A 21,814-nucleotide genomic window follows, 5' to 3' on the forward strand; every position below is an offset into this window, starting at 1 on the left:
TACGTCCTACGGCCAATCTACGGCTCTGATACCACCTGAAGCGTCCCCTCATGAGAGAAGACTTAAATGTGATATAAATATCAGTCCCAGGAGGCTGATAACACATTTATTACATCAGATGGTATATCACCGTACAACTCTACGTGGTAATGGACAGTGAAGCGCCACTATCGCGAGGATAACAACTAAAACCCACACAATGTTATTAACTACGAAGAGGTCATCAGAGTCTTGCGCCACACAGAGCTTCCTGTGGGCAACCCTATCCACAGGCAAGGTTGGGTGCAGGACGGAACCCCTACTCAACGTCTTCGGGAACAAAGTCTGGATCTTCCTCTGTAAAAATTAGAAAAAGGGGTGAGTACAAATGTACTCAGCAAGTCCAACCACACCCACGGAGGGGGTATAAACAGAATATAATACACAGGGTAAACCAAGGGTGAGGCTAGGGTTTAATTTGCGGAAAGCTAATTTTTATGCATGGGTTTATTTGAAAGAAAGGGGTTTTCAAAATCCATTATCTTGCACTGAGTAACACGTAGGGTTGATGCACACAGGATCCAAGTTTTAAATTGCTACCGGACTCCTCGTCTGCCGTAGCACACGGCACAACTGCCGGACACTTTCCCAAAATAACTCACACCAACCCATCCATTCCCAGAAGAAACACTAGTTGTGTGACCAAACCGTAACTCGCCCAGTACCGTGGGCACGACTATTCGAATAGATTTTAACTCTGCAGAGGTGTGCAACTTTACCCACAAGCGGGGTACCACAGCACGATCACCACAGTGTCGGTGCAGATCCCAACGAAGCCATTACCCACCTTAAGTAGACCTGACTAGCCACCACGGGATCCACCAAGGGGCCATCGACCTATCACCGAGGTTTAACCGGGGCATAAGTCACACAGAGCTTATCTCTTCTTCTTGGTCACCTGTTGCTCTCAACTCTCCTGATGGCTATCAGACTAATTAGTGGGATTTATGCTAAACCGTTGCCCATACAACGGTAGAGTGGTTTGCATGATAGTGGAGTTAGGTAAGATGACACACCAACTCGGTCCTTAATTGTGACGAGATGGATATCTCCCAACCTTGCTCAACCACATAGGTACGAGCACACCACTCGGCAATTCACCCAGAAGTGCCATCCATCCCGTCTAAACTCATCTTTAAAAAATTCCACATTTTTCCTTCCCACACACTCACACATTTTCCTTTTATAAAACAAGTTGTACCGTGTTTAAGGTCCTAAGTGTTCTAGCAGCGATTAACGTCCAAACAAATCACATTCAGACATTAATCTAGATGGTCAAGGAATGCTTATAGCAAATCAAGGGGTGGCTATCCAACCATGTTTTCAGCAGGCAAAATATATGCAGTTTTGTAAAACAGGCCAATAGGTTGTGTTTATAAAACTGGGACAGAACATGCATCAAAGGATGAGATTGAACTTGCCGTTCTCAACGCCTTCCGGGAAGTCCTGATCGAGGTACTGTCCTTCGGGTTCGGGGTCGCACACTTGCTCGTGGCACTGCTCATCGACAGGTTCTCCTGCGTTTACACCGTGATCTACGACGCACACCGTGATCAAGAAAAAGAAATAAAGATTTTATCGCCGAGCTCGAATCGGGAACTATTAAGATTATAGAGATATGAGTAAAATTTTTGAGCAGTTTTCTATTGGCACGGCCGTAATTATGTCAGAGATGGCGTGGTCGAATTTCGGGAGATTCGGAGAATGTTAGGCGCATGAAATGATAGATTAAAGGAGTGCTTAGGGCTAAACGGGGGTTTAAGGGCCTCTTTGTAAATAGTTTTGAGGGTAGAAGGACTGGATTGTAATTTCTAGAAATACATGGGTTACTCTGAAAAGGGGCAGGGGCATATTCGAAATTTTGTTTATAAGGTGCAAGGGTTTGTTTTGGAATATAATAAAGAAGAGAGTTTATTTTGCAAAAAAGCTAGAGAGTGGAAGGACTCTTAATTAAAAAGGAAGAAGGGCAGGGGGGTCTGGACAAAATTGCCCTCTCTTCTTCCTTCCCCCACCGAGAAACAGGGGAGGAGGGAGCGGCGCACCGGCAGCGGCCTGGCCGGCGGTATCTGGACTACGGCGGCGGCCGGCGGGTGGGGCAAAAGGACGAGGAGAGCGAGGGGTTCTTTTCCCTGTCGCGACTCGAGCAGAGGTGGAGCGAGGTGGCTTGGCCACGAGGGCCGGCGTCCTGGAGGCGCGGCGGCGGTCAAGGGGAGGGGGAAAAGCGAGAGGGAACCTTGGGGATTCGATTCCCTGCTCACCTTGGGCGGAGGTGGCCTATGGACGGCTCCCCACGGCGGCACTGCAATGCCGGGAAGGGGGCTAGGGAAGGCGGTGGAGGTTGTGGTGGTGGCGGAACGCGACGTGGAGGCCTATTTATAGGCGGTGGGGCGGTGGCCGCGGAGGTGGTCGGCCGGCGAGCTTCGCGGGGCGCCTTTAATGGCGAGGGGGCGGCAAGGTTGGCACAGGATGACAAGATGGCTCGGGCAGCGGCGAGCGGCGCGCCGAGCACTTGCAGGCACGTGGGAGCAGTGCTTGCGCGTGCGGCCGTCGGCGATGGCGGGTGCTGTGCGCTGCAGTGCGACTCGGTGGTGCGAGTGAGGAAGCGGGGGCCGGCGCCAGTGTCGAGCGCGTGCGGGAGGGCACGGCAGAGGAGAGGGAGGAAGGAGAGAGAGAGAGGAGGAGGGAAAAAGAAAAGGGAAAGGGAAAAAGAAAAGGGAAAAAGAAAAGAAAAAGGGATGGACAAAAAGAGAGAGATAGAGAAAAAGAGATCGCGCCGGCGGGTTTCGCGGCGGCGACCGCGACCGGAAGAGCACGCGCGCTGGTCGGGCGTGACGCGCGGAACAAGGAAGAACAGGGAGACGGGACAGCGATTGGATTCGGATGGCGGGACAGGTTTTTCGGGAGATTGGGAGATCGGGCGGGGGACGATTTCGGATGGATTGAGCTCAACGATGAAAAGAGATTTGAAAATATTTTTAGCGCGTGATTTATTTTGGTAATTTTTTGGACTGTTACAGGGAGAAGAGAGTGGTCTTCTAAGCAGGAGTACCTAAAGCAAGTGTGCTTGTGTTGTTAGGATGAGGCGAGGAGGGGTGGTTTATATAGGCGTGGAGGTGCCTCAGATTCAACATTCCTGGACGTTATAATGGGCTTTGATGAGCAGCAATTACTGGTGCAATTGAGTCACAGGAATCTCATTAACCGCAAAGATTTTTTTCTGTGTCATCATTCACCTGTTAATGCCAACATTTTATTGTTTCTGATTTAATGCTTTCAACAGCAAAACGTTCTCTCATCTCAGCACGTCGCAGGGGGTGGTTTATATAGGCGTGGAGGTGCCTCGGATTCAACGTTCCTGGACGTTATAATAGGCTCTGATGAGCAGCAATTACTGGTACAATTGAGTAAGGAATCTCATTAACCACAATGATTTTATTCTGTGTCATCATTCGGCTTTTAATGCCAATGTTTTATTGTCTCTGATTTAATGCTTTCAACAGCAAAATATTCTCTCATTTCAGCACATCGCGTCGCGCCTGCATGTCACGTCCGCGCCTCGGTGCGGCGCGGCGAGCGAGCGCGCGCGTGTGTGGTTCACCGACCTCCTCTTACCGGCTTCACAAGTGGTGTACATAGGGTCTACCCTTTAAGTCGGTTGAGATCCTCCTCAATTCCCGATACAAAATTAAGCATTTGATTCGCTAGCATTTAATAGTAGAATTTGATTTTTTTATTACATTGAATAGAATAAATAGGCCAATCCCATAATTCCAACAGTCTCAACCGGCCTGCTCGCTAGGTGATCCACAGATCAAACAAAGAGGACGGCGGGCCCTCTCGATCGCATTCGTGGAGGCATGTAGCATTGGGATAGGATCGAGGTCGTATAGGTACAGTACAAATCATCCGAATCACCATGATGGTCTCCAAAGGGTGACTGGCCATTTTAGCTTTCGAGCTTTTGCACTGATGTTAGATTTCACTAGTGGCGCTCCCTTTTGCTCGACAACTTGTCTTGAGAGGCTTTAACTTGGCTACAAAGAAACATTTTTGTGATTGGATAGAAAAGATTTTTCATTTGGAATCAGCTCCTAATTCAAATTCCCCATGGTAATTGTATATTTCCAACTCCATTTCGATAGTTTTTTTTCTCGAATATGCACGCAACGTATCATTGTATTAAGACGAAAAAGAAATTGGTGTTCGGTTACAACCCAAATGGAACGGATTCCAGATGGACACAAGCCGGCAAGCCAGCTGAACACAACCCGAAAGATAAACTCCCGTGAACTACTCACATCCCGCACAACCTAAACGACCGGCTTTAAACGTAGCCCTCAGTCAATGCTCCACCCCACGGAAGGAGAGCTCTTGCTCTTGTTCTTCAACATCGGAAACATGTCCTGCAATGCGTCCACGTGGTGCGGCGGAGGTTCGCGAAAGAAATTCTCCACCGCTTGCTCTGCCGAAGCCGCCAAGGGCAGAGGCTTGTTTATGTATATTTCCAACTCCATGGTAACATGAGGTTTGGGTCGGGTTGGATTCGGATCAGTTGGGTAAAACCCAATTGTTTATGTATAATTTTTGGCAAAGGCTTGTTTATGTATATTTCCAACTCCATGGTAACATGAGGTTTGGGTCGGGTTGGATTTGGATCAGTTGGATAAAACCCAATTGTTTGTGTATAATTTTTAGATCGGGTTGAGTTTTTTTGGGTTTTGGAAAATTTTGTCCCAAGCCTAGCCCTGCATTGGTCGGTTCCGGTCGTTTTTTTATGGGTCGGGCAGCCCATGCTCATATTTATGGAAGATATAAAAAGATCAATTTACGAATAAATGATTCAATTAAATATATATTAAACAAATCTAGAGGTGTGATGTAAAATGAAATCTATTGCAACTAGATCATGTTAATTATGTATTTAAGGGTATGTGTTAATATATACATGTATATGTAGCTGATTACACTGAAGAAGCAAGTGATCCTGTACAAAAGACTGCACGAGCTGAGCTAGCCAAGCCGATTAGCCTAATAATCATAATAACTAGAAATAAGCTAGTACCACCTACACACACTAGAACTCTACTAGCCTCCCCGTGAGAAGCATGGCAAGCTTGCTACAAGCGGCGGTGGCCGGAGGAGGCAAGGCCGTCGTCGAAGTTCTGGGAGTAGCTGTGCAGGTCGTAGCCGAAGCTCGGCGCGGCCCGCCTCGGCCGCGCCGCGCGCCTCCGCCTCCACGTGGACCTCAGCCTCGACAGCAGCTGCTTCACCGCCGCCGCCGACCGGCCGCCGCTCCTGCTGGCATGGACCCTCCTCCGGCTGCTGCCGCCGGTGTACAGGCCGAGCTGCAGAGACGCCATCCTAGCGCTCTCTCTCCCGGTCGCAGGCACAAGGCTCAAATAAACTCGCTCGCACAACTAGCTGCCTCGCCGGCTTCTTTGCTCGTGGCTACCTCTTCAACTGCAGCGTGTGATGAAGAACTTGTGTAAATGAAAGCACCCATGGTGCTGCTTTATAATAAGCTGGGGAGCAGGCAGGGGCCGGACGGGGATCCGACGACACGCGTCAACGTCGTGGCGAGACTCGCCACTCGCCAGCAGCTTGGTGACGAGGCATCCACTACGACGGTCGTCGGAATGGACCAGGCAAAAGCCGATTTCAGGCATCTTTTTGGAATCGCCATCGTGCAGTACAAAATTAGGAAAGATAACCACCACCGTAGAAGCATGTGTGTATTTGGTTTAGTGGTAGGCTTGCCTTAGTGACCGATCGAGCTAGGATAAGAAGCGTGGCCATGGCTATTGGGCGATTGTAACGAACATGGCACCATTGATGCCATTTCGAGTGATTTTGGTGATCGAATGACAACACAACACTTGGACTAATATGATTATTAAGATGATCATTCTCAGGCTTTTAGGTTCAAGTGATGACAAAGAGAAAGAGAAGATAGGCGTAGCAAGGCCCGATGGACTGCCCCTACGGGGGTTCCGCTACCCGGTTAGCGGACGGGGGTCGAGGGGGAGCCGCCCCTCGCGGGTCTCAGGGCAGCGCCCTGAAAGCTCTTCGATTCAGGAGCACCGGAAGAACCGACGCCAGGGCATCGGAGCATCCGATGGTAGTCGGAAGAACCGACGCCTTGATACTTTGGTGCAGAAGGGAATCGAAGCCAAGTCAGCCTATAGGCACCGGTTGAACCGACGGTCTAAAATAGGGCATCGGTGCAATGGCCGTCCTTTGTACCAGAGACGATGTCAAGTGCCCAGAAGAAGTTTCTTCAGCACCGGTTCAACCGACGGTGCATCGGTGCATACCACCGGTGTAATGACGTCAGCGTCCAGGAGAAGATTCCTTCAGCACCGGTTGAACCGGTGAGGCATCGGTGCAAAGCATCGGTTCAACCGGTGGTCTCTGCGTCAGCCATCAGGAGTCAAACGGCTACTTCGTGTTATGAGTGACCGGATGAACCGAAGCTACCCTGCCAAGAGGCATCGGTTCTTCCGGTGGTACGCAGATTTTCAGCTAACCGTTGGAGCAACGGCTACAAGACTTGGTGGCCTATATATACGCCTCACCCCGGCCATTTGAAGATTGCTGGAGTTGCTGGACATCCCTCACACACCCAAGAACATCTCCAAGCCATACAAAAGCATCAAGATCATATCCTTAGCCCTTAGCACACTTTGAGAGTGTTGTGTAAAGGATTAGCTCTTAGTGAGTGAGTTTGCAAGGCTTAGAGCCTTTGTGCTGTGGTTCATTAGTGAACCAAAACAAGAGCTTGGTGCGCCGGCACCTTGGAGCGTGGAGCTCGCCGGCAACGTCATCGACCCTCCGACTTGGTGTGGAGCGGCGACGACACCTTTGTGCGGGGGACGTGGAGACCCCCATCCTTTGTGGAGAAGCTCCTTAGTGGAACCCGGGGCCAAGGTGACCGTGATTGTGTTCACGGAAGAGACTTGGTGGCCGAGTAGCAATACTCTTAGTGAGTGCTACAACAACGTGGATGTAGGTGTGCCTTTGTGGCTAACCGAACCACGGGATAAACACCCGCGTCAAGAGTTTGCTATCTCCTATCCCGCTCTTTAAGCTTCCGCATTTCATTCTAGTAATTTGTATGCCTTTACTTTCATAGAATAGTTTCTTGATAGGAAAGGCTATATGTTGCTAAACTCTTTTGGGATAGGGGTTTTACACTAGAACAACCTAGTTGCACATATTGATAGCATGTTTTAGTTTAAGTTTAGTGCAAACTAGTTGGAGCCATAGGTCTAAGTTTTTATTAGTGCCTAATTCACCCCCTCCCCCTCTTAGGCTAGAGCACCCGATCACTTTCAGCGGTGACGGCGCCATCTCGTCGCCGTTGGCAGTTCGGCACGCGGTGGCCTGCCCCATGCATGTGCGGAGCTTCGTGCAGATGATGGCCGCCATGGACGTGTCGTCGACGCACGCGCGCAGCGGCGCCGGCCGTCGCCGTACGTGTGGAATGTCAGTGCACAATGCGTTCCGGCCGCTATAGCTGCGCGCGGCCCTGCCGAATCGATCCGTGGGTGAGTTGGGCGGCCTGGGCCGCGAGATGTGATGCTCCTGCTCCCTGGAGCTGCGCTATTTGCCCGCCATGGCACATCATCACCGACTGACATGGTGTAAGCACTATCTCGGTTGTGGATGAAGTGACGATGGACAGACGCGAGCGACCACTGACTAGCTAGTGACTAATCAAAGGCTTTCATTCTTTTTTGGAAGGATCTTATCCTTGTAAGTTTTAACGACTAACGAAGTTTACATATCCACATACCGCGTGTTAAAGTTTGGAACATGAACTTTGGATATCCACAAGAATAAAGATGCATGCCATCAGGTCATCGTCATGCGTAGGATCGATCGAGGTGGAAATTAAACAGCTCAGAAAGTGTCATCTACGGGCTACCTCCCTACAGAAAGAGAAAAAGGGAACGAACGCACTAGTGTTAAAGCAAAAACTTCTAGACGAGAGAGGAAGCGCTGGTAGTTACATCCCTCTGAAAAAGGACGCTCGGGCGGTTGGTGGCGGCGGCAGAATGGATGTCCTCAAATTCATCTGATTCAGTGATTATGGTCTCTGATCGGCAAATCTTGCATTTCCCTTCTTTTGAAAATCAACCACAGGCCGGTAAGAGAGCTGTCGTGTGACGGAACCGTCAAATTAAAATTCTAATTAAGCGTAATGGCCGTCATTTGAACACATCGGGCGCATTAGCTTAACGGTTTGATTTGGCGATCCTTTCTCAACCCACGGCCCGATCGAAACATCACCAGTAGGCCCACGCGAAGGTGGACGCAGATGGTACAAGCATGGTACATTACTTGAAAATATATTCTCAACGAAGATGAAACAATAAGTTTTACAAGCCCAGTTCAAATATATATATATACATACATTTAATGTACAAAACTAACAATAGATGTTCTGAAGTTCGAGAAACAAAAGATTTTTTACAACTACTCCAGCTTCCATCTGCTCTGCTACACCACGACCGGTTGGACCGGTTCACCTGACCGGTCGGACCGGTCGGCACCTCACTGCCGACTCCACCGGTCAGACCGGTCTACGCAAAACAGAAAGGCTGCACACTCAGCCCACAAGTGTACAACTCGACAGCGCCCTAACCTAAGGGTCCCGCTCCTCGACCTGCCACCCCTCTGCATCCCGGCAGATGAACTTGACACAGCAGGGGCAGAAGTCGACGTCCGGGTGTCCTGTAATAATAAATGTGGCAACAAACCCTGAGTATTCTAATACTCAGTAAGGCTTACCCGACCAGTGTGTATAGCTTAGCCCACATACCTAGACATGCACGGCATTTGGCTGGTGATTTGTTTGCGGAAATAGCAATTAGAGGTGTATCCTTGCTTTCAATGTTTTAGCCGCATTTTTATCAATAAAATTACCAATCATCTATGATTGGCGAAACTATAACAATCAAGGTGATCAAATCATTAATCGGATGTCATCAGCCCACATTTCATCACTTCTCATTCTACTCATCTTCCTTCCTACGATGTGACCAAGAGATCAAGACTCTCATAACCGCGAGACATGGCGAATCGATCCGATTTAACCTTGCAAGGTGGACCTAACCAACACGGCACGCAAAAGCCCCGTCGGACCCCACGCACCAACCTATCCTCTCCCCGCCTCGAAATATAGGCACCAGCCCAACGACATATGGTCAGCCGAGCTCAACGTGAGACCACCAAAAGTAAACATGTGCAACCCTAATTCTCCGCGACTACTCGACTCGCCCCAGGAGTTGGGTGCGGGTTCCTGTACTTTCGAAGCAAAGCAGTACTCGGCTTACCGGTTTCACTACCTCCTACTCCCGGTATGCGGCTAGTACAATTCAATCCCCGATCAGCACAGCCGACAACGGAACGGTCCTTAATCGACACAGATGGGACTACTCATTTCCCCATCCGGTCTTCCATCCCACATTTTCCATCTTGAACATGATAGCTCATATAAAGTAATATAAGGACATCCTATATCTCACGAGTGACCAAAACATCACTCGACTTCTATCGAGCCATATTAAGCATAGCAGTGCTAACGACCTATTCATACTAGTATAAGGCCCAGGGAAACCTAGGGATCATGCAACTAGGGTTCCAAACAATTCCTATACCTAATGCACAATTATTAGAGATATATATAGGTGACATAATTTAAAATAGTAGGATGTGCACCGGGGCTTGCCTTGCGTCTGCTGCTCAACACTGGGGTGAGTTGGGCCTTGGGCCGACTCCCCGCGAACCTCCTGCTGCGGGCTTGCCCCTGCGGCTCCTGTGGCTCCGCAACCACCTCGTATACAACCTCCTCCGCCGCGGCTGCTACACGTATGCACATGCATATGACATGAGAAATGCATGCATGATTTTATAAAAATTACAAGTAATCAATACCCAAATAAATTTCCAACTAATTGTATCCACAACCACCTATTTACCCCTGCTCAGCCCAGCTATACCGGTCAGACCGGTCCCCCCCTTAACCTGCCGTGATACCGGTCAGACCAGTCCCTCCGACCGGTCAGACCGGTCTCACCCGGAGTAAAACCTAGGAACCTTGGCGCGGCAAAAATCGCCCACCAACTCGAAATACCTTCTAGGATCTAGTTCAGGGGTTCATGTGGATGCTTTGGACCAGAGGAAACCACCTAAAACCTTCTAGAACAAGAGATCGATCCAACTCCTAAATTTACCTTGAATAGCTCCTTCCCCCACGAAGAACTCGCGAATCCCGCGTCACCCCATGGAGGATAACTTGGAGAAGATGATCCTTGACCGATTTGAAGCTCTCCCTGCCCTTGGAATCCAATGGAGAGGATGGATTTGGGAGTGAGGGTTTGAGGGAGGGGGAGCTCGGGAGAGGGAGAGGGAGGAACGGGGTGCTGAGGGGATGAGTGAGTCGTTGGGAGAGAGAGGAGAGCGATTTAAATACTGTGTGGCCCAAAACCGCCAACTCGGGTTCGACCGGTTAGACCGGTCGCCCATACCGGTCGGACTGGTCTGGGCCAATCTGCCAGCAGAAGTTTTTGGTCTCGGTTTTGATCGTGTTAATTTACTCTAATGGTCGTGGTTAGTGTAAATTATGGTGATTAACACCTGGGTGTTACATGCCGTTTATATTAAAAAATAAATAAAATCCATATTGAACAATGCAACTAATGAAAAAAATAGCACCAGACCGCACTATTGGATTGTGATATCGACACGTGCTAAACTCAAACTCATCTGAACTCCAGCGTTTCCCTTTAATTTCCCTCTACTCGAGAATCGAGATCAGTATCTCTAGCTGCCAGCAGGATTAACTTTTGATGATTTTAGATGGTGCAGCTTCCTGCTAATTAAAACGATAGATTCAATTTGTCTTTGTTTTCTCAGGCCAATTTACATGTATTTTAAGGAATTTCGTCGGACTACAAAGTGATTTGGAATATCGCAGTTGCTCGAAAATTCATGTTGAGAATACATGAGTGCCTTTCTTTTTCTCTGAAACGATCACTATTTAGGTAATGGAAAAAAGTTGCAGTCTTTCCTCACCTTTCGAAGAATCGCACCATGTTGAAGCATAGACTACAATATTTCACGATCGTGTCTGAGCATATTTTTTTATTAAGAGGGGAGCTAATAATATAATTACAGAGAGGAATACAATAACTGGACGATCTAGCTAACCACCGGAGAAATCAACACTCGACTCGATCTCTCGGTGAGGATGATTAGAACACTACTAATCACTTAGCTACTATTTACAAACAAGTTACTATCATGCCGCAGAAGGATCCCCTCCAGCTACAAGCGGCGGCCGCCGCCGGAGAAGGCGAGGCCGTCGTCGAAGTTCTGGTAGTAGCTCTGCAGGTCGTACCCGAACGACCTCACCACGGCCCGCCTCGGCCGCGCCGCGCTTCTCCTCCTCCTCCTCCACGTGGCACAGATTCGTCGCAGCGTTCTCGCAAAGGCACAGATTCGTTGGCAACTTCAACTAGCTGCCCGCCCTCTTTGCTCGTAGCTACCTCTGCAACTTATCTGCAGCTTCTAAATGAAGAACGAACTTGTGCAAAAGAAACCAGCCTTGTTGCTAGTATATATAGACTCGGACACACACACAGGGTGTGTAGGGACACGAGTAGGGGTGGTAATGGGCCATGGCCCTAATGGGCTCTTCACAGCCCAATAAAGCCCTTAAAATTTTTAGTTCAAAAATACATATGTTTAGAGCCCGGCCCTTTTAGAGCCCGATCCTTAGATTTTCTAGTTCAAAATATTGGGCCCTTTACCACCTCTAGACACGAGTCGACCGTCGACACCGCACGCGGCGGCGAGACCCACTCACGTACATGGTGACGAGGCATCCACTACGGCGAGTCGGCGACCATCCGATCGCGGCCCCGGGGGAAAAAAAAAAGAAAAGGCCGACTTCAGCCTTCAGGCATCTTTTTTCGAAGCCGCGTGTCCTCGTGCGCCGCCGGATCGATCATGTCCGAGAGCCCGTGCTCATCCCCGTTTGGTGGCTGCCGAAACCGGCCGGCAGTGTTCGGCAGGGTGCAGCGTGGCATGTTCCATGCATGTGCGGGATTGCAAGCCGTGGGCAAGGTGTTGATGCACGGGAACCTGTACGTACGCACGCGCGTATAGGTGCACACCCGTGCACGATCCCGATGCTAATTCTACCTTCGCCTCTAACCTTCTCTCCCACTCCTCACATGGCAGGCTCACTACCACATCTTTATCCCACCAGCTCGTTGCCGGTCCTCCCATTCTGTTCTCGGTCTTCCCAGATCCAGAGCCCATCGTCCTTTCCCTTTTTCTTTCCTGGAGACGGTCACCCGATCATGTGGGGATGCAGCCGAGCAGCGGGAGACCTCCCCGGGGGCGGCAGCGCGCTCGCCCATAGCGGCGGCGGCGGCGCGCTCCCCGGGAGGAGTGGCGGCGACCCTCCTCAGGTGAGCTCCACGACGGCAGCGACGTGCTCCCTAGGGGAGCAGGGGTGGACAAGCTCCCGACAGCAACGGTCGCCCATAAATTAGGATCCGTCATGCACGATGCATTTGTTTCCTCGGATGGCTTGTGCGGTCGACCTAATCCCTGGTTGGGAGTTGGCGGGGGGAGATGTTTTTTTAAAAAAAATAAAGGATGGAAATCCAATCTCTATATCACGAGTGGATATATACTACCAAAGTTACGAGAGTACTTAGACTCTAAATCATAATACTTAAACTTCAAATCTGAAATTGAGAACACAAGAGATAGAAAAAAGCTAAAAAGACTAAACTTCAAACTTCTTCTGCATATTCTTCACTCAATTCCTCACAAGCTTCTTGCAGAGGACAGGGGCATCTCCACCACAGCCAAGCTTGAAGTATGGATCTCATAGCGGCGCCTCCAACGAGGAAATGACGCTGAGTCGTCACCGTCGCTCATCCGGCTAGCTGGGATAGGTTTTCATCCCGGAAATCCAAGAGGTGGGAGTCGCTTTGGCAATGCCTCCATGGAGGTAAACGTCGTCCTCTGTCCTCGAGGCTACGGTATTCCGGAGTGCCAAGTAGCGTGCCGAATTTGACACGTGTCATAAAATACCGGCCAGGATACCATGGATTCGTATCATAAATTAAATATACACGTGTTAAAGTGGCTTGGAGCATGGTCTTTATCTTGATATCTTCAAAAAAAAAAGGGGGGGGGGGGGGGGGGGGGGGGAGGGAGATGCCATCAAGTCTTCAAAAAAGATGCCATCAAGTCTTTCGAGGTTATTCCAAGCCATGGTGGTTCAAGGATAACAGAACAAATTCGCTTTATTTCGAGGTTATTTCCTGATGCAAGTTTTTGCCTGTGGCCTCTAGATTATTAGATTTTGGGTGCCAAGAATGACACTTTGGTGAAATGGTGATGGTTTCTGCCAAAGCGCTCGATAAATATCACTATGCTAATGCTCGTCACTAAGCTCCCAAAACAACATTTACAATAAAAAAGCTGTGATTTATCAATTCATTTTAGTAACAATTAGCAATAATCCGGAGAACCGTCTCCGCGAAACAAAGTCAAGCATACACGCATATGCCAAACACAACAGATGTGCTGGGCCCGGGCGGCCACACCTCCATTAATCCGAACACAGAAGAGCTCAAAATGAAATTATCTTTTCTTTTTCTTTTGAAAGAAACCGTCAAGTCAATGTGCGTATATCAACAAGAAGATGGAATGACAAAGCGCACTAGTGGCGTGCAAATGAAGTTGATTTGTAAGAGCAACTCTAACAGATTGATTTTTTCCTTTCCTCTTTCCATTTTTTAGCCATAAAGGGGATTTAGGGAAAAAATTATCTCCAACATATTGATTTTCTCTTTACCCCTTTCCCTTTTCCCCTTTATTTCCCTCCCCTCTCCCATTTTTAAAGGGGAATTCCACCTTCTCTCTTTCCTTCTCCCTTTTTATCCATTCTTTTCTAGCCATAAGATCCACATGCATGAGAAGATCCTGGCCACTCATGAATTAAAGGAGAAAGAGAAAAATCAATCTGCTGGAGCACATCTCCCCAATAAAATAAAATTATGATGAGAGATTCCACTATAAGATGAGAAAGGGAAAATAGAAAAATCAATCTATTGGAGTTGTTCTAAGATGTTCAAATTAAAGCCTTCCTGAATGCATGGCCTAATCCATTACAACATATGTGCAAAAGCAATCCGGCAGTTGCTGAATGCGGATCGATCGATGGCACTGTTTTGCAGAGCTAACTACACACAAGAAATGTCTACTACTAAAGAAACACTAAGAGGGACGAATGTTTCTATCGTTGTCCTCCATGTGTGATCCTCGCACTGAGGTTTTCGGCTCACACGTACGCATCCTAGCCCGCCGCCGGAGGCCACACCTCACTACTAGAAAAATGTGGCCGGTACCTCGAAAGTGGTACCAAAGGCCGGTATCTAAGGCCTCCAAAATTCACGAAAAATATTTTCTTTGGCTGGGATTTGAACTCGTGACCTCTAGCCTTGCGTGTTGCTCCTTTATCATCTCAGCTACACAGTTCTTCTGATTGAGAAGGTGATGCTTTCATTTTGAAGTAACTCATGGATGAGCCTAAGGTACTGGTTGGTAACACCAACCGGTACCTAAGGCTCCTAAGGTACCGGTTGGTAACACCAACCGGTACATGAGTTTCATTCAAAGATTTCATCCACCCCAAAAATATAGGTACCGGTTCATCTCCATACCGGTACTTTTAGGGTGGACCTAAGACTTGTTTTCTAGTAGTGCCTGCATCTCCGTCTGCCCTCGCCCGCGGCCCGGGGGGGTGTCACAAATGTTGGGGAAGCCACCTTCGGCCCCATGCCAAAGGACCACATTTGAAGACCTGCGCCCGAAGGCCCGGCTTGAAGGCTCAAAGATGGGCCTCCACAGGAAGGAATGAAGTGGTTGATGAAGAAGGGCCGAAGACCCTACGCCGAAGGGTCCGAATGGCGAAGACCCTCTAGCGGGAGGGTTGCTTTAGGCCTGCCCGGACCATGTGGGCCGAAGCCTATCAAGTGAAGAGGCCGATCATCGAGTAAGCGAAAGAGCATGTGGGCCTGAAACGGGCCACAAGTGAGTGCAAGCTGTAATCCACGATTGTTGTAAGATTACCTATATGCCCATGGAATATTCCTAAAATCTAGCCGTTGGAGGGTAAAAAGGTGTAATTAGGCGAGGGGTAGTTGGACCGTCGCCTATATATATCCTGTACGTTTCCCCATTGTGGGATATTGAATACAAGAGTTATTGCTGCATCCCACTGTGCTTTCATTGTGTTCCGCATGCTGTTCCGTTTCCGGGGAGTCTTCGTTCCCTTCCCGAGCTGTTGTAACCCTCCTTCGGTCCGAAGAGTGTCTTCCACCAATAGTTTGGCGCCCACCCGTGGTTCGTCCCGACACACCACATGGCAGCGAAGAAGAAGGGCGCAGGCAGCACTTCTGCGGATGCTCTGACATCTTCAGAGAACGCCATTGTGCCGAATGCCACCAACAGCGAAGACGCCTCCGTCGACCGCGTCGCCGATGGAGAGTTCGAGGTCGGACTTCATGACTTGAGCATATCGCCCGAAGACATCGAAATCATCAGAAGGGTCGAAGCGCGCCTCGCGGAGAGGTCGCGCAACGCGCATCAGGCAGCCCAAGCCGGCCCGTCGACCGTGCAAATGACCACAAGGGTGAAAGGAAAAGAAAGGATGCTCTCCGACGCCGAGTTGGAGGAGCAGCTCAACAAGCTAAAGGAAGAAAAGCTTCAGTGCAAGATGATGCATCAAAGGATTCAGGCGAAGAAGGCAATGTTGCAGCAAGACCGGGCCCCACGTGCCGCGCCCGAAGCAATGACTGCACATGGATCCGGAGTCATCAGACCTCGCCCACAGCCCCATCGTCGTGGATGATTTGTACCACGGCAACACCGATAAAGAAGAAGAAGGCAAGTACCAGCAGGTGCAGTACCACCGAAGGCAAAACCGCAAAGGTCCAAGAACCCCTCTCCGAGGAGTTAGGAGAGCTCCACTAGTCGAGGCAGTTCAATTTGGCCATCCTGCCGCAATACGACGGAGAGTCCGACTCAAGGATACCTACTCAAGTATGAAGCCGTGTTGAAGCAACCGGAGGGGGCTAGCATGTAAAACCAAGATCCTCGTGCTAGCACTAAAAGGCCTCGCTCAGTTTTGGTGCTCCAATCTTCGTAATGGCCACATCTACTTATGAGAGCAGTTGTGGGCGGAGTCGTCCACCGATTTTCGGGTGGTGAAGCTTGACATAGTCACCATGAAACCGCACCCATCCATCAGCTCCAGCTATCCCCGTGAAGCTAAACTAGCAAAGCAAGGGCTGAAGAGAAGAAACTGAGCGAGGTGGACTCGCGAGGGCGATGGCTGTGGTACCATATCGAAGACGTCGAGCGCGTCTAGCGTGTCTTCCTGCCACTCGTGCACCACCGGGTTCGCATTGATCATGCCCACCGTCGTCTTCCTCCCCTTGAATTATTTTTCTTTGTTGGGTCTTAATCATTGGCTCTAGTTGCGGGAAAGAGTCAAATAGGCCAGACCGTTTATATTTGGGCCCATAGAATTCTAACAAATAAGTCAGCTCGTATAGATCATGGACGCCCATGGGCTTTACCCCTAAAAATGGAGGCTCACATGGTCGTCGGCTCGGATCTCATGGCGGGCCTACCTTGTAGCAAGGGTATTTAAGTGAATATCCATTATTTTTGGCAAAACTTTATATATGTAGTGTAGCATGTGTATACGAATCAAAAATAAAAATGTTACACGATATAACGAGTTTCTAAACTTTTAGTTTCTGCTTGATGCTGAAAATCATAGCAGCTCACGCCTCATCCCTCCCCACCCAACGGCCCATAGGCCCATTAGCGGTCAAGCAGACAGGCCAAGCGCCCGTGCACCCCTCAGTCCCTTGATTTCCCAATACGCAGCCGCAAGACCACAACCCTAGCTCCTTAAATCAGCGATCCTGGCGGCAAGGGCGCGATCGATGAGGCCAAACGAAAGTAGGGACTCGTCGACCGTGAGGATGGACAACGGTAGGGGTTCTGCGGCCGGCAGACGATCGTGGTAGTTGGGCGGGCCACGGGATTCAGGCAGCGGCCAGGCCAGCGTCGCAGCCAGGCAGGGGCACAGGGCTTGGGCCTGCATGACGTGGGGCACGTGTCTAGGGAGCGGCATTGCTGCTTTGCCCAGCATGGTAGGGCCTCCACAGGTCCGCCGCTCTAACAGTTGTGCCCATGTAGGGCGTGGGCGACCAAGCAGAAGCAGGTCTGGGCAAAATTAAGTCTGAGTGCAAGATGAGATGACTAGTGATAAATTCGATCTTTGAAACTTATCATTGTAATTTATAAATTTGAACTATTAAAAAAAGGATAAAGTCCATTTTTTGCCATCCAACTCTTGCCCGAGTTTGATTTTGGCCGTCCAACTCTCAAAACCGGTCACATTTGGCCATCCTAGTGGTTTTGATTGTGATTTTGTTGATGTGGACGCCACATGGCGGTGCGGCCCACCTGTCAGCCCTTCTCTCCCCCTTCTCTCTTTCTTCTCTCCTCTCCCCCTCCTCTCACCCTGCATCAGCCGCCGCCCTGCCCCCGTGCGCCTCTCCAGCTCGCCAGGCCGGCGGTGCGGGCCCGCGGCGGAGCTCGAGCGGTGCTGGCAGGGCAGGCCGCCGCCACGCGCCGAGCCCCGGCTATGGCCCGAGCTCGAGGCTGCCCTGTCGCCGCCGCCCGCACTCGCTGCCGCCGCTCGGAGGGGCCGCCCGCTCGCCTTCCCGTGCGTTCCTCGAGGACCTCGGGGTGCCGTCCATGCGTCCCTGCCCCTGCTCGCCCCGCGGGCCACCCTGCTCCTCTATGCCGCCGTCGATCTCGGGAGAGCAGGGGGCGGTGGCGGCGCAACCTTCTCCCCCACCGCCGGCCGCCCTCAATTCGTCGTCTCCGGTGAGGTTCCCTTTAATTTCTTGCGCAGGGAGCTTCCCCGTCCTCTCCTCGCCCGATTCCAGTCCTCACCCGGTCGATTCCCCTACCGCAGGTCGTCCTCAGCGGAGCTCCATCGCCGCCGCTCCCCACGCTTCGTCGTGCCCTTGGCCAGCTCCACTAGCCTCCTGGCCGCCTACCCCCGCCGGCCGCCGCGCCAAGGTGTCGCGCCGCGCGTGCGCCGCGAGCGTGGGCGCTGCGCCACGGGCCGCGCTCGCTCGCTGGCCGGACACTACTCCCGCGGAAGCCTAGCGGGCAGCGGCGCCGTTCTGGGCTCCGAGAGGAGCTCGGCTTGGCTCTGGGAGGGAAGAGGAGTGGAGAGGGAAGCGGGAGGCGTCGACGCGAAGCAAGTGAGGGAGGGGAGAGCTGGGTAGGGGAGGGCGCAACGCTCGTCGTGGTGGCCGGCAAGGCCGCGTGCGGCGCGCCGGGAGGGCTCGCGCATGGCCGAGACGTGGCCGAGGCGATGGGACGGGGCGGTGGCGGGCGCAGGCTGGTCGGGGCGTCATCCTCGGCGTGGCCTGGCCGTCAGGCATCGCCGGCCCCCTGTGCCGGCGGCCTCTACCGCGGCACAGAACAGGGGAGGGTGAGGGAGAGGAGAGAAGAAAGAGAGAGAAGGGGGAGAGGAGGGCTGACAGGTGGGCCCATAGCCATGTGGCGTCCACGTCAGCAAAACCACACTCAAAACCACCAGAATGGCCAAATGTGACCGGTTTTGAGAGTTGGATGGTCAACGCTACCCGGTTTTGGAGTTGGATGGCCAAAATCAAACTCGGACAAGAGTTGGATGGGCAAAAATAGACTTTATCCTAAAAAAATTACAAATTTTCAAATTTTCAAATTTTGAATGCCCACCTCCAAATCTTGGGCCCGCCCCTGCTCGGGTCCACACCGAAGCTCCTCCAGGACATGCAAAATGCCGCCCTGGCAGCCGGGGCCGAGGCGGCGCGGCCGGCGGCGATGGCAGCTGCCACCGCGGCCAGCGACCACTACGCGCGGCTCCTGCAGCTCTGCCAGATCGCGGTGAACCCTTCCGCTGGCCGGGCCATCCACGCGCACGCCGTCAAGGCGGGGCCTCCTCGTCAGCGCCTACCTCTGCAACAACCTCCTCTCGTACTACGCCGGCGACAGCGTGAGTGGTGGGTCCTTCCGCGACGCGCGGAACCTGTTCGACGAGATCCCGCCTGTGCGGCGGAACGTGTTCACCTGGAACACGCTTCTGTCGATGCCCGCCAAGTCCGGTCGCCTCGCTGACGCCCATGCCGTGTTTGACGAAATGCCTGAGCGGGACGCCGTGTCCTGGACCGTCATGATCGTCGGGCTCAACCGCACGGGCCGCTTCCGGGAGGCCGTGAAGACGTTTGTGGACATGGTTGGTGAGGGGCTGGCACCGACGCAGTTCACGCTCACCAATGTGCTCTCAGTGTGTGCCGCAATGGAGGCCTGCGGGATTGGGAGGAAGGTCCACTCCTTTGTCGTCAAGCTCGGTCTGAGTAGCTGCGTGCCAGTGGCCAACTCGGTGCTCAACATGTAGTCATGTACGGCAAGTTTGGGGATGCTGAGACAGCAACAGCTGTGTTTGAGAGGATGCCAGTGCGTAGTGTATCCAGCTGGAATGCCATGGTGTCACTGTACGCCCGCCAGGGTAGGATGGACTTTGCTGTGTCCTTGTTTGATAACATGGAAGAACGAAGCATTGTCTCTTGGAACGCTGTCATAGCAGGGTACAACCAGAATGGGCTCGATAACATGGCATTGAAATTCTTCTCACGAATGCTGAGTGATTCTTTCATGGAGCCAGATGCATTCACAGTAACCAGTGTCTTATCAGCTTGTGCTAACCTTCGCATGTTGAAGACGGGAAAACAAATGCACTCTTATATCTTGAGAAAAAGAATGCCACGCAGCAGTCAGATCATAAATGCTCTCATCTCAACTTATGCAAAGTCCGGAAGTGTTGAGACTGCAAGGAGAATCATGGATCAGGCAGTGATTTCCGATCTGAATGTTATTTCCTTCACTGCTCTCCTGGAAGGCTATGTCAAGCTCGGGGATATGAAGCAGGCAAGGGAAATCTTCGAAGTTATGAACAATCGGGATGTCATTGCCTGGACCGCAATGATTGTTGGCTACCAGCAGAATGGTCAAAATGATGAGGCCGTGAAGCTCTTCAGATCAATGATCAAAAGTGGCCCAGAACCAAACAGCTATACGCTTGCTGCTATTCTTAGTGCCTGTGCAAGCTTGGCATGCCTTGATTATGGAGAGCAGATCCATTGCAAGGCTATCAGATCATTGCAGGAGCAATCTGTTTCTGTCAGCAATGCCATTATCACAATGTATGCGAGGTCAGGCAGTGTGCCATTGGCGAGAAGGGTGTTTGATCAGATTTGCTGTCGCAAGGAGACAGTCACATGGACATCAATGATTGTGGCATTGGCACAACATGGTTTAGGAGAAGAAGCCGTTGGCCTTTTTGAAGAAATGCTTTGTGTTGGTGTGAAACCAGACTGCATAACTTACATTGGCGTGTTTTCAGCTTGCACACATGCTGGTTTTGTGGATAAAGGGAAGAGGTACTATGATCAGATGCAGAATGAGCATGGCATTGTACCAGAAATGAGCCACTACGCATGCATGGTAGACCTCCTTGCCCGTGCTGGCCTGCTCACCGAAGCTCATGAATTCATTCAGCGGATGCCTGTCATGCCAGATGCAATAGTCTGGGGTTCACTCCTTTCAGCTTGCAGAGTGCGAAAGAATGCAGATTTAGCAGAACTTGCCGTGGAGAAGCTGTTGTTAGTTGATCCTGGTAACAGTGGTGCCTACTCTGCTCTTGCCAATGTCTATTCTGCCTGTGGGAGGTGGAATGACGCGGCAAGGATCTGGAAGCTGAGGAAGGACAAGGCAGTGAAGAAGGAGACAGGTTTCAGCTGGACTCAATGTGCACAACAAGGTTCACGTCTTTGGAGCAGACGATGTACTGCATCCACAAAGGGATGCAATCTACAAGAAGGCTGCTGAAATGTGGGAGGAGATCAAGAAGGCAGGATTTGTCCCCGACCTGAACTCTGCTCTGCACGATGTCAATGATGAGCTGAAGGAGGAATTGCTGAGCCACCACAGCGAGAAGCTAGCCATTGCATTCGGTCTCATTAACACCCCGGAGAAGACGACCTTGCGGATCATGAAAAACCTACGAGTGTGCAATGACTGCCACGCAGCAATCAAGTTCATCTCCAAGGTTGTGGACTGGGAGATTATAGTGAGAGATGCTACGAGGTTTCATCATTTCAGAGATGGATTCTGCTCGTGTAAAGATTATTGGTAGGAAACCTTTGTCGCAAGTTGAATGAGAAAGAAGTGTTCCTTTTTTCTCTTTGGTTCTTATATGCTATGGGGTGTGTATGCAAGAAACTCTGCAGTCAATGATAGATATTTGTAACTTGTAAGCTATTTAGTTTAGATGACTAATTTAGTTTGTAATCTGTTTTGCTAACCTTGAGTGGCATCCTTTCATTTTCAGAAAGCGTCAAGGTATAGAATTTGGATTTTCATGTGTACCGTGGAGATCATTCATTCATTGTTTTGTAAACGAAATAACAATGTTATTGTTAATGTAAACACTGATCGTCTTTCCCCCAGCTTATGCATAACTCAAATGGCAAATGTTGGAGGAAATGTATATTACTATCGTTCATGTATTAACATCCTTTCCACGAAGGATCAGTCATATCTGTGG

The 21,814-nt window shown here is 50.7% G+C and overlaps 1 protein-coding gene and 1 pseudogene across 1 annotated transcript; one reads left to right on the top strand and one right to left on the bottom strand.

Moving 5' to 3' along the window:
- Positions 1 to 4,928: 4,928 nt before the first annotated feature.
- Positions 4,929 to 5,514, bottom strand: LOC120687328. The gene has a single exon (XM_039969302.1). The coding sequence runs from the start codon at positions 5,397 to 5,399 to the stop codon at positions 5,157 to 5,159; it is 243 nt and encodes an 80-aa protein (XP_039825236.1). The 5' UTR covers positions 5,400 to 5,514; the 3' UTR covers positions 4,929 to 5,156.
- Positions 5,515 to 18,949: 13,435 nt separating this feature from the next.
- Positions 18,950 to 21,591, top strand: LOC120693520 (annotated as a pseudogene).
- Positions 21,592 to 21,814: the final 223 nt, after the last annotated feature.

This window comes from Panicum virgatum, chromosome 9N, assembly GCF_016808335.1.
Source record: "Panicum virgatum strain AP13 chromosome 9N, P.virgatum_v5, whole genome shotgun sequence".
NCBI classification, from domain to species: Eukaryota; Viridiplantae; Streptophyta; class Magnoliopsida; order Poales; family Poaceae; genus Panicum; species Panicum virgatum.